This window comes from Emys orbicularis, chromosome 15, assembly GCF_028017835.1.
Source record: "Emys orbicularis isolate rEmyOrb1 chromosome 15, rEmyOrb1.hap1, whole genome shotgun sequence".
Lineage (NCBI taxonomy): Eukaryota > Metazoa > Chordata > Testudines > Emydidae > Emys > Emys orbicularis.
The window spans coordinates 26,891,685-26,904,665 of NC_088697.1; the positions used below are offsets into that span (position 1 = coordinate 26,891,685).

General features: G+C 49.3%; 1 protein-coding gene across 1 annotated transcript in view; it reads right to left on the reverse strand.

The window, feature by feature from the left end:
- Window positions 1-12,981, reverse strand: part of TECTA (tectorin alpha) — a 57,310-nt gene that overhangs the window by 23,809 nt on the left and 20,520 nt on the right. Inside the window, 3 exon segments of the mRNA XM_065417114.1 lie at window positions 3,342-3,903; window positions 5,706-6,316; window positions 9,929-10,502. Coding sequence (XP_065273186.1) covers window positions 3,342-3,903; window positions 5,706-6,316; window positions 9,929-10,502 — 1,747 coding nt within the window.

Genomic DNA, 12,981 nt, shown 5'->3' on the forward strand with positions numbered 1-12,981 from the left:
CATAAGGTTGTTGCTGGCTATGACTGAAGACCGTTAGCAGAACTACTACACCATTGTATTCTCAGCCAAGCAAGCGAGCAGCCAGCAAAGCACCCTCACTTAATGCACCACCTTCTTCTCCTCCTCCTCCTTCTCTATGCTTCTCTGGACTCTAGTGGTGCCCAGAAGCCACCACCAAGATCAGGGCTCCATTGGGCAAAGCACGATACATACGCTATGAACCAGTCCCTGCCCTGAAGGCCTTACAATCTTAAAATATAAGACAGAAGAGGAGGAGGGGAAACAGATGGCCAGAGAGGCAAGGTGACTAGCCCAAACTCACACAACAGCCCAGAACCTGGACTAGAACCCAGGGCTCCTGAGGGCCAGTCCAGCACCTTATCACTAGACTACACTACTTCTCTCCCTTCACCTATTCCCTCAGCTCCCTCTAGTGTTCCCAGCTATGCATCACCCCTTCTGCTCTGTTCAGTTCACCGATAAAGCCAGCCCAGGCTCACGCGGTACCTAGCTCCAGCCCCCAGGAGCAAGTCCCTCTGACTCGGGAGCATTACGTTTTAAGTCATGACTTTGCGACTAGAAAGAAGAATAAACCAAATTTAATTTTAAATCTTGTTAGTGATGAAAATTACTTTTTGTCTGATTTGCCGGATGGTCTGTCTGCCGCAGAGGTTTGCAGCTCCATTTATGAGGGAGTTTAATTGAACAATGCATTGTAATCTTATTGACAATAGCAGGCAGCATCATTAGAACAAACACATAATCTTCCCCTCCTATATAACTAATCAAATTCTTATTTAACAAATGAAGAATAGCTGCTCTCTTTTGAACTTTGGAGTTAACCCTTCCCCTCCCTGGATTTGCTACGAGGTGCAAGGTGCTCTAAACTATGTGGCTCCTGACTATTCAGTTATGCTCTTTGTGGGTTGTCTACAGGGTTTAAACCGAGGACTTTCAGCATAGATCTTCTACCACTTGAGCTAAAGGAGTAGCTCCATTAGCAAGCAGCAGTAGTAGGCTGTTATCAATTGGCCCAACCACTAGAGAGGGGAACATGACACACTGTGCCAGTGTGCTACTTCTACATTACAAGTACAGCTGTATAGAGGGAGCCAGCTACAACACACTTGTGCCCCTGGTGCAATAAAAGCACCACCTATGTATACAGGCACTTACCACCCCCTCCCTTGAGATGGTATCTGAGCACCTCACAATCATTAATGTATTTATCCTCACAGCACTCCTGAGGACAGTATCATCCCCTTTTTACACTGGTGAAACTGAGGCACACAGAGAGTAAGAGATGTGCCCAGGGTCACACAGAGAGTCTGAGGCAGAGCCAGGAATTGAACCCCCATCTGAGTCCCAAGCCATACTTACTCCATAGATCCATTGGGCAGGGCAGAGGAGAACCTAAACACACCCCCAGGCTGTGCTGAAGCACTTGACTAGCCAAGATTTTAGCAGGGTCCAGAGACGACATTAAAACTCAGCCAGGTTCCTTTGCCACTAGAGCCATGCTCTGATTTTGTTGGGGTGCAACCGTGTTGTAAACGGGTTCCCTGACAGCTGTCTTTATAACATGGACAGGATCTCAAGCCCTGCCCCCAATGCATTGGAATCACTGTGCTTAGCCGGTTAGACAGTTCTAACCTGGGGGGGACTGGTTTCCAAATGGAGCTGAGCCCCTGCAGCTCACCTTGAAGTGCACACGCCCTGTGTGTGAGATCCCTGTTGTTAAACCACGCTACAAGGCCCATCTGCAGGCTTTGTAATGTGGTGATCACACAACAGGCTGCTGGCACAGCGCACGCCCACACAGAACACGGTTGAAAGATGTGTTATGCTTTCAGCTGGCTCGGGAGCCGGCCCGTGCCTGGGCTCTCGCACGGCTCCTCTGCTGAGCGGGTGGATTGTAGCACCACACGGCTAACTCAGTTCTCAGAGAAATAAAATCCCTGTTCTCATCCAGATTGGGGAGACCAAGCTAGAAACCTCCTAGCATCAACCATGGCATGCCACCAATCCTAGCACCGGAGTAGATTTGCATACAATACAAACAATATCCCTCCTGACCGTTACACCTCCCAGGCCCAGGGTTTTTGAACAAGCCTGGAGAAATACCCGGAGACAAACTTGTTTCCTGCTAAGTGCTTAGGAAACCTTCAGATTTAGTAACTGCCCCATAATTCATCCTCCTGCAGCTCCATTTCCTTTATGAATCTGTTGACACGAGCGATAATCTCCCGTGACTCTGGTACACATCTCTTTCATGCTGAGTTATCTGTTGAGCTATTTTTCTTCCCTGTCTCTTATCATCGGTATCATTTTTAATCCATTATTTTTGGTTTTGTCATTATTATGGGGCCTAACCTTGGTTCTTCTCCTTAGAAATCCCCGGAGTGTCAAGGATTCCTCGCCCCCATATTCACCACCTCCCCCCACGAAAGCCAGACATCACGGCAATCATACTCATCAAGAACAATAACGTTTGCATAGTGCTTTCCGGCCATGCATCTCAGGACATTCCGCAACACTAGGCTACCCTAGTTCCTGTTCTACACAAGGAGGTTCAATGACCTGCCCAAGGTCCCACAGCAGGTCAGTGACAGAGCTGGAAACAGAACTCAGGTGTCCTGGCTCCCAGTTCTGTGCCCTATCCACTGGGCAACACTGTCTCACGAGGCTCATCCCTCCATAGAGGTGTCTACAATGCTGCTGCCCCTCAGAACTATGCAGTGCAGCTCCATGTAGCTGCTACGGAGATTACCTACGCTGCTTGTCTGGGACCTGAACTCCGATTCCCTCGCCTGGTCACCAGACTTGGGGTGCTAGTGGAAAATGCCAGGCTGACAGTCTGGGAGACCGAGTTCCTCTAATTATGCACGGGTAAGGGCACTGCTCTGCAGGGACCACTGAGAATTAGCTCAGTCTCCATAGCCCATCCAGCGCCTGTCGCCAAGGTGGCCAGCCAGGTGGCCAATTAGCACCAGTAGCAGTGGTGGTTTTGTGGTGCAGACACTTGCCCACTAGGAACTGGGCCAAGGCCACTAAATTCATCTCATGCCGGTCACCCAGAAGAGCCATCAGATGGCACCAGTGACAGCCACTGGACTGGATTTGAATCTAGCTCCCTCTACTCTGCATTGCCATTTTCTCCTCCTATTGTCCCCCTCTCTTTGGCGAGGGACGCTTTAGGTTTTGCACACACAAAGACAGACCCTTTGCTGCAATTGCTATTGAAGTCGGTGGAGCGACACCAGCGGAGGACGTGGTCCGAAAGCAGACGATCATCCAAGTAATTTACAGGGGCAAAGGTAGAAGGAAAAGGTTCTGCTCACAGCACGAGGTGAAGTTCCTCCAGCCGGTGATGGCTATTCCCTGGGTTTGGCAGGTGCTGGCGTAATTCTGCAGCCAGCTGCAGGCGGTTTGGACAGCTCCTCCGTCAATGCAGGTATCAAACAGGCAGTTCTTGTAGAAGAAGCCGGGGTTGACTTTGCTATGGCACTTGGCGAAGACGCTGCTTTTGCTGGGAATTAGGCTGCACAGCTGCTGGGGTTTCCAGAACCCTTCCACCTTACTGCAAGTGGGGCACCTGTCACCACAGCCCACCTGGCAAAAGGTGTCCCGCTTCACCCAGCTCTGGCCGAAGTCATTGATGTTGGAGGCCACCAGCCCGTTGGAGGTCTCCAGTTCATCACCAGGATTGCCGTTGTAGCGGCCGCAGAGGCCATAGGTGTTGTTCTGGAGGCTTCGCGGGACGGTGACGGAGAGGAAGGTCTTCCAGTCATACACCACCTTCAGCCCAAAGTCGGTCTCCACCACGATGTGGAAGCCAAAGGCAAAGATGTTCACCTTCCCTTGGCCCAGCTTCAAGGGCAGGTAGAGACGTTCATTGTTAATCTGCAAGGACACAGAAGCGGATGGGTAATTATTAATCTGCAAGGACTTGAAGGTAGGATCAAGGGATGTCATTTGTTTTAGGATATGCACCTCATGGGAGATGCTCTGTTGTGCAAGCTGTGACTGTGATGCAGCTCTTAGAAGAAGAAAGTGATGATTACCATAATAATAACAACAACAACAGCCTGGATGAAGCACTGGAGGATGCGGCATTGGGCAGGAGTTGGGCTAGATCTGGCTCCCAGCTTTTTCCAGATTGGGGTTCTCTTTTCCATACTGTGTGCTGTTTGTGAGCACCTCTGTTCCAGGACTGGTGTAGACAGTACAAAGAAACAAGCTACCCAATGGGTACGTCTGTACTGCAATAGCAGGGTGTGACTGCAGCTCGAGTAGATGTACCTGAGCTAGCTTTAATCTAGTTACCTCGAGTGCCTGAGCAGTGAAGCCGTAGTAGTACAAGACTGCCTGGGACCCTAGGTAATTACTCGGGTAGGTAGCTCATGCTGAAGCAGTTGCTGCTGCGACTTCACTGTGCTGGTACCCAATGTAGCCATATTAAAACTATCTCAGGTACGTCTTCATAGACATGTCTTAAGAAAATACCCAGAATCTACATCACTGATTTCTTCTCTCACAAGAAACCGATCTGCAGGTCCCAGACATCTGCTACCACTTGGCAGAGAGGCCACCAAAGTGACAATAATTAGAAATGGGCCCAGAGCTGTGAAGTTCTGACCCAGATTTGGATCTCAATCTGAACTTCCCCAAAGCCTGGGCATGTTTGGACTCAGTATTTTGCTTTGGCTCTTCCTGGAAATAGGTTCTATTGGGACACCAGGTTCCAGATTCCACAGACTTTTGCTTCACAGCCCCCAACAGTGCATCTCCAGGAACTGACAGCATGGACAGCCAGACGAGCGCCAGTGGAATATCAGCTCATCACAGGGAGCTTCCTCCTGCTAAGAAGCGCTCCATGCTGCCCAAGGAGGCTGCATCATGCCCTACGCGGTGTTCAGTGATCACTCAGTGCTTCTGCTCTTTGCAAGAGCTCTGTTTTATTCAGAGTCCAGTTCCAGGTAGCTATGCATAACAAGAGCTCCATAACACCCACCCAGACTCACTATCTGGGACGTTCAGCCCTTAAAGGTACCACCTCTAACACCACGCCGCAGCTTGTTTAGATACCGGCTGCCAGGTTCTGCTCCGAAAACAATCAGACCTTGGAAGTCAGTTAGAACCTCACCCGCTTTGCTTGCAGCTCCTAAGAGAACTCAGAAATCCAATCCCTTTCCTGCCTTGATATGGTTACCCAGTTATCCTGCAAGTCCTCCTCATGCAGCTCCCCTGCGGAGTTCCCACAAGAGTTTCATATGCACAGGCAGGCTTGGACCCTCCAATGCAGCTTGCTGGGGCTTTATCCTTCCAGAAAGCAAATGTCACTGTCGATCTCTATAAAATGATGGAGGCAGCACAGGGGAAAACAGAAGGCCCCTTAAGAAAGTCAAGTCAATGGCAGCTTTATGAAATGAGAGATGTGGAGCAGCAGAAAATGCTCAGATAGGAACCATAAGGCATTCTGGAGACAGAATGTGTTCAGGACTCGAGCTACAACAGACAAGGGTGCACAAGACCATGGGTCAGGATCTACCAAAACTTCACCACTTTCCAATAGCATCAACTCCTGCCCTGTCCCCGATTAGCTGGCAGTGTGTACTGTGCTCAACTGAGTCCCACAACCCCAGGCTGCGGCCTCTCCCTCCACCCCTCTACACTCTGGGTCATGTTGTGACCAGCCGACTCACCAGCACCGTGTATTTGTAGGCCCGGTGGATGACTATGTTGTAATTGAAGACGTCCACCTCAACTTGCTTCACCCACAAGGCCAGGGACGGGTCCCGGTCCTCGTTCTTGGCCGTGACGGTGAATCCGGGGAAAGTATCCGACCTCTCCACCCGCTGCCTGGAGATCGTTGTGCAAAGGACCAGTGGGCAGCTGCTCTGGAAGTCAAACGAGAATCCATCAAAGGTCAAGTAATGGCCATAGCCGGAGACGATGCAGGAGGCATCTGTGCGGGGCTGGCAGTAGTAGAGGCCGTTCTCCTCCAGGCAGTACTCGTCGTCCTTGCAGGAGATGTTCTCGCAGTGCACGCTGTTGTCAGACCCATTGCAGTAGCAGAAGAACTGGCAGTCGATGTCCATCCAGAAGGTCTGATTGGTGAAGAGCTGATGTCCCTCAAAATTACAGCCACACTCGCTCCTGGGGACACACTGGGACCCTTGGAAAGCAAAGCCCTCGTCGCACTGACAGCCCTCCATGCAGGTGTCCACGCAGACGGGGCCGATGACCAGGGTTTCGCAGGTCTCGGTGCAGGTCATGCACTCCTCGAAGTGGCTATTTTCAGGGCACTGGAGAGCTGGAGGCAATGAAACACACACAACGTCAATGGCTTATTGGGGAGAAAGGCTCCACCGTCACCGGCAATGGAGATTCAGGTCAGAGAGAAGGAGGATGTGGGATCAGCGAGACAAAGAGCAAGTTGTGGTATTGGGGACAGTGCCACACAAGCTACTGTAAAAGAAAACAACTGTACATACCTCCCATCTCCTCTGATTTCTCCCTCCCCAACTTGCCACCATATCTGGTTTCCTATTCATACCCTCCTGCAGAGGTTTCCTCTCCGTCTCGTCTCAGGATCCAGTTCAGTCTGGCCCTCTTGCTCTTTTGATAATCTCTGGATTTTCTCCCCCTGATCTCCCTCATAGCTTCTCCCCCTCCATCTTTCTGGTCTTGTCCTTGTCCTTTTCCCTTTGACTGCCCCATCTGTCTGAAACACTTGCCTCCATCAGAGACGCTGACCTAGTTCACCATGTGAATCACACCTTAACTCCTTTCTTTTGCCTTCAGCTCACAGCTCCAACTGTGTCTGAGACTCACCTTCCTCCCCCAGCATTGCCCTCCTCCATGAATCCCTTCCTGTCCCCTCCCTGCTGCCACATACACACCAGCACATGGCACTCAGGCTCTTTGCTCTTGCCTTCAAGAATTCCTCGCCCCAGGCCTCCACCTCTAGGCTCCTGTTTCCTCTGCATCTCCTGGTTCTCTTGCCTTACTGCTCCCTTCATCATTTTCACCCACTCTCAGCTTCATACCCTTGACCAATGCATCCCCCTACACCTGGATCAACCTCCCCTCTGCGTATCTGCTCCATCTCTCCTCCTCCTTTAGGAATCCTTCCCATCTTCTTCTCTGCACCTTCCCGTTTATTTATTCTTCCACGTCTCATCTCCTGGATCTCAGGACCACATCCTGGGAGATGCTGAGCATTCCTCAAGCCCCACTGGGCTCAGCACCTTGCTGGATTACAGTCCCTTACTCTGCAAGTTCTTTGTGCCAGGGAACAGGTGCTACTTGTCACAGATAGTCTGTGGTTGTTATTGATACAGATCACTGATATGACTCTGCAAATGTGCACGGTTGCTGCACAAACCTGTAACAACTGCCCATTTGCAGAGTCATATCAGTGATCCGTATCAATAACCACCACGGACTCTCTGTGACGTGTCCTCAACAGCATGACGAGACCACTATGTTCTATTGGGAGGCAGTGGATAGAGCACTAGACTGGGACTCGGGAGTCCTGGGTTCTATTCCCAACTCTGCCACTGACCTTGGCTAAGTCACTTTCCCTCTCTGTGCCTCAGTTTGCCCATCCGTCTTTTGATTTGGCCCTCCTTTGCAATCTGTAGCGCTAGGAGATCTACTGATGAAATGTGCTATATAAGAGCCAGGGATTCTTATGTTATTATTGTATTAATTGTGCAGAAACATCAGCTCGCCGACAGTCCATTCTAAACGGCAGATGGTCGACTTTTCTGGATTCATTGTCCGCATCCTGCTTCTCTCCTATCATCACCACTAATATTTGCATTGCAAGCAGCAAAGAGTCCTGTGGCACCTTATAGACTAACAGACGTATAGGAGCATGAGCTTTCGTGGGTGAATACCCACTTCTTTGGATGCATGTAGTGGAAATTTCCAGAGGCAGGTATAAATATGCAAGCAAGAGTGAGTCAGGCTAGAGGTAACGAGGTTAGTTCAATCCGGGAGGATGAGGCCCTCTTCTAGCAGTTGAGGTGTGAACACCAAGGGAGGAGAAACTGTTTTTGTAGTTGGCTAGCCATTCACAGTCTCTGTTTAATCCTGAGCTGATGGTGTCAAATTTGCAGATGAACTGAAGCTCAGCAGTTTCTCTTTGAAGTCTGGTCCTGAAGTTTTTTTGCTGCAAAAGGTAGCCATCCTGCAGCAAAAAAACTTCAGGACAAAAGCTCATGGTCCTATACGTCTGTTAGTCTATAAGGTGCCACAGGACTCTTTGCTGCTTTTACAGATCCAGACTAACACGGCTACCCCTTGGATATTTGCATTACAGTATCAATACAGGATGGTCCCTGGCTTGAATAATTTACAGTCTAAACAGGCAAGCTGGACAAAGGTAGGGGGGAAACTGAGGCACGGGGTGAGACAGTGACTTGTCCAAGGTGACAAAGCAGGTCAGTGTCAGAGCCGGGAATAGAAGCTCAGGTCTCCTGACTCTGAGGGCCCTGTCCACTAGACCACGGGGTCTCTCCTTCCCTCTCTCTTCCACAGACTCCCATAAGCCCTCAGTTTGAGAGATGAAGGCTGGTTCATTGCCTGTTATGTACTTCTGCGGTGTGGGATTTTTACATGTGCTTTTGATTTATGAATGTTACAACATCGATGGCAAGCTGACAGCAACAGCAAAAAAACATGACATTCAAATTACTCTCTGATGATGGCTTACACTATTGTTAGAATCCATCTGCAATTCTGGAACACTCAGACACAGTGTAATACAACTCCTGATGTTCCTGAAATGCCATCATGAAATTACTTAATTGGGAGACCTCTTTCTGCAAGGGAAAGGAAGTGCTTAAAAAAATAGCCTGAGCACAAAAAGCAAAAGCTTTGTGTCTTTGTGCCCAAACAAGATTACCTTCTTAATTTGTACAAGCTGCCCATTTACTTGCCAGTTCTTCCCGACAAGTACAAATGTTTTCTTTCTGCAACACAAGACTGTACTTTGCTACAATGCTACTGGGGCTGAAGCAGGTGCTCATCTGAACAAGGACCTGGTAAACAAGTTAAGAAACTCTCCTACTATTTCCTTTTTGTTGACCCCAACGCATGGCTTAAAATAGCTAGGTAAGAGACTACTTCTTCTTGCATCATTGGCTATTGTTACAACCAACCTGTATTGACTGAAGCTGGCGAAATAGCAAAAACCCACCACCAATCCTTCATTTACAGAGATTTTTGTGAATCAGAGCATCAAGTTCTGTTCAGTGAGGTCAGACTAGGCTAGATGCAGGGATTACGGAGTGAAATTCTCTGGCCTGTGCTCTGCAGGATATCAAATAAGATGATCACAATGTTCCCTTCTGAACTTAAAATGTATAGGTGAAATTCTGGCTCCATTGAACTCAACAGGGCCAGATTTTTACCCTATGAATCTATGTTGCACCCAGACACCACAGTGATGGGCAACCTTATAAAAACCTAAATAGAGGAAAATAATAGATACGATTAATTATGAATGATTATTATTTATTCTAGTCCTACACCAGGACCCCACTGTGCAAGGCATGTATAAACACAGAACAAAAGATGGTTCCTGACCAAAAAAGCTCACAATTTTCCATGAAAATGTTTGGTTTGGTCAAAAAGCCATTTCCCCCGCTCCAAAAATGTTGAATAGATTCCTTGATTTTAAGGCCAGAAGATCATCTAGTCTGACCTCCTGCATAGCACATGGGACCACTAAAACGTTTTAGTCGATAGTCCTTAGATGCGCAGGCTGGAGGTGCAGCTTTGAGGGAAAGGATCTGGGGGTGGAGGGGAAAGAAGGATGGAAAGGGAGGCGGGGGAAAAAATGAACATACTTGTCCTCTGAAGAAGTAGTAGTTCACCCCACCCAAAGTCAATCAAAGACTTTTCCCCAACTTACGGCAAAAGTTGAAGCTCCTCCACTGGCCGACCTCCACCTCCGCGTTCTTACAGGCGCTAGCGTAACGAGCCACCGAGTCGCAGAGCTCCGACTGATTGCCCCTGCTCTGGCACAGGCGGAAGAGGCACGTTCTGTAGTAGGCCGACGCATTGACCACGCCGTGGCAGTCCAGGAAGGAGCTGTTGGTGGGGTCGTTGATGATCCCACACTTGGAGCGGCTCCGGTAGTACTTGAGCAGCTCTGAGTCGTTGTTGCAGGCCTTGAGCAGGTCCCCGCACTCCCCGTTGCAGATCTCGTCGAAGGTGGTCCAGCTCTGCAGGAAAACCACCAGGTTGTCCGTGCACTTGCCGTTGGGGAAGCAGAACTCGTCGCTGCTGTTCCCGTTAAAGAAGCCGCACAGTCCGGCAGTGCAGTTGAAGTAGACGGTCGAGAGGTGTATCTGCAGCATGCCCAGGTTGGAGTACTGGATACTCACAAGCCCTTCGGACTCAATCACTGTGCCATTTTTGCTCCGGTAAATTTCCAACTGGCCGGAGGGGAGGAAAAATGGCAGCTCCACTTCATAACCATTCACCTGCAAATGAAAGCATGTGGTGGATGTGAAATGCTCGCCGCTATGGAGGTGACCACTGAAAGTAGAGCGCCTTGTGTCCTACTCCCGCAGCTAGCAGCAGACCGTGCTATTGCTCTGCATCACATCGTCATCTGCATCAAATACAGCGTGGACAACGAGCATTTAAACTGGTGCTAAGTTATTTTAAGAGCAGGTTAGACAAACACCTGTCGGGGATGGCCTAGGTAAGACTTAGTCCTGCCATGGGTGCAGGGGACAGGACTAGATGACCTCTCGAGGTCCCTTCCAGTCCTATGAGTCTATAATGGATTCTCATTCTGATTCTGTATTTCAAACCAAGCCTGCATGCTGCTTGAAAACAGCCCACGAGCCACCAGCAGGACAAATACCACAGTGTGAGAACCACTGATCTATGCTACATTTTCCATCGCCCTCGTGAGATCAGAATGGAAGAGTTAGCGGAAGAAAGAGGAAGGTAAGGGAGGGCCCATTGTAAGCTGAGCAGGTTGAATGGGAGTTGCGACTGTTTTATAACAAGCCCGGGGTCATCTAGGAACCGCACGGCTGCCATTACACTGCACACAGAGCTCATCTGGAACTTCATAGCGACATCTGGATTATAAACTCTTTGGGGATAGCAACTGTCTTTTTGTTCCGTGTTTGTACAGTGCCTAGCACAATGGGGTCCTGGTCCATGGCTGAGGCTCCTACGTGCTACCACAATACACATAAATAATCTGAGATAGAACCAAAATTCTCCTTCAAGAAAGAGCACAGGTCTCTTATACTTAAGCTATAGGAAAATCCCCATTAGCGGTATGGAGCCTATGACACACAGCTCAGCAGTTCTGATTGCCACCAGTAGAGGGCAGTAGTGCACGTGCACACTACCCAGTATGTTGCGAAGCAGTGGTAAAACTGTGTAACTGCAAGCATGGCAGAAGAGTATCACATAGCTTCATGTATGACAGCGACACCCTTTCCATGCTGGCATTGGTGGCTGGTAAAACTGACTAATCTGGGTCTGAATAAATAAGGATCGCTGTCAGCTTGACACCCCATGTGCCTAGGGCACATTCATTTGTAAGCAGCTCTGGCTTAAAACCAGGTTGCAAGGACTATTTGTAAGTAACACTGTAGTGGATTTTAGATTTTTTTCTGTCCGTGTGTCCTGATCAACGTTGCTCACTCTAGAAATCAGTGATTTATCTAACCGCCAGCAATACAGACTCAAACGGGGATTTGACCAATCAAGCTGGGCTCTTGCATCATCCTTCACCACTAACAAACATTCAGCAAGCAGAGCTTCGCTGAGAATTGCAACGGGGACTTTAGTTAACGATGCACGAGCCAGAAGAGCATCTTCGCTTCTCTCCTGTGGCTGTCCTGACTCAGCAGGGCTAAGACGAGCAAAAGCTCACTGGTGACAATAAAGCAAGCAAAGCCTCAAAGCCTCACAGGGAGCAAAACCGTTCAGCAAGAAGGCTCCTTGCTTTCAATAGCTGCTTTGTTGACTATAACTTCACTGTAACCCCGGGCACTGCAGGAAATGGTATTTTAATAAAACCCACAGACTTGCCGTACAGGCATTGTACATTGATTTCCACCTACGTCCCTTTTGTCTTGGCATCCGTTCAGAGTCTCCATGGGCCAGTCGCTCCCAGCACCAGCTTTCCCAAGCAGCGTCTGGATCTACAAATTAAATCCTTCATCTTCCATGCTCTGTCTCATTCCGGGATGTCTGTTTTCTTTGCTCAGCCTCTATCCCCTCCACCCCCACCCTGCTTCACCTCTCTCAGTTAGAAGGAGAAAACAATCAGGTGCAAATAATACACCCGCAGCTAGCCTGCGTCAGCTGACTGGGGCTCAGGCTGAGCGGCTGTAGAATTACAGTGTAGATGTTCAAGGTTGGGCTAGAGCCTGGGCTCTAGAACCCTCCCCACTCCTGAGGTCTCAGAGCCTGGGCTCCATCTTGAGCCCAAACATCTACACGGCAATTTTATAGCCGCACAGCCTGAGTGAGCTGATACAGTCCAGCCACGGAGTTTTCTTGCAGCATAGACATAACCCTCAGGGTCTTTGGAGATGACGAATGTTAAGGATGGGATTTGGGGGCAGCTTTTTTGAAAATCCCAACCTAAATGTCCACCAGCATGTTTTGGAGTTGGCAGTGTTGTCTAGTGAGAAGAGTCGGGGCTGCTGGACTCTAATCCCAGCTGTGCCACTCTGCCTCAGTTTACCCCTCTGTAAAATGGGAATAATTACCATCTCTCTCTTAGGGAGAGGAACAGTGGGTTCACCGCTTGTATCGTCAAGCCATTCTGCCTAGGGTAACGGCAACGTTTATTTCTAGTGGCCCCAGCAAAGCAGCCCTTTGGTATTCCTCAGACCCTGGGAGTTTGTGTGGGCACCTAACCAATGGCTACAGCCTAAAGGGCCTTGTGCTTGGAACGCCTACAGAGCTTGTCTCTGGTACGTC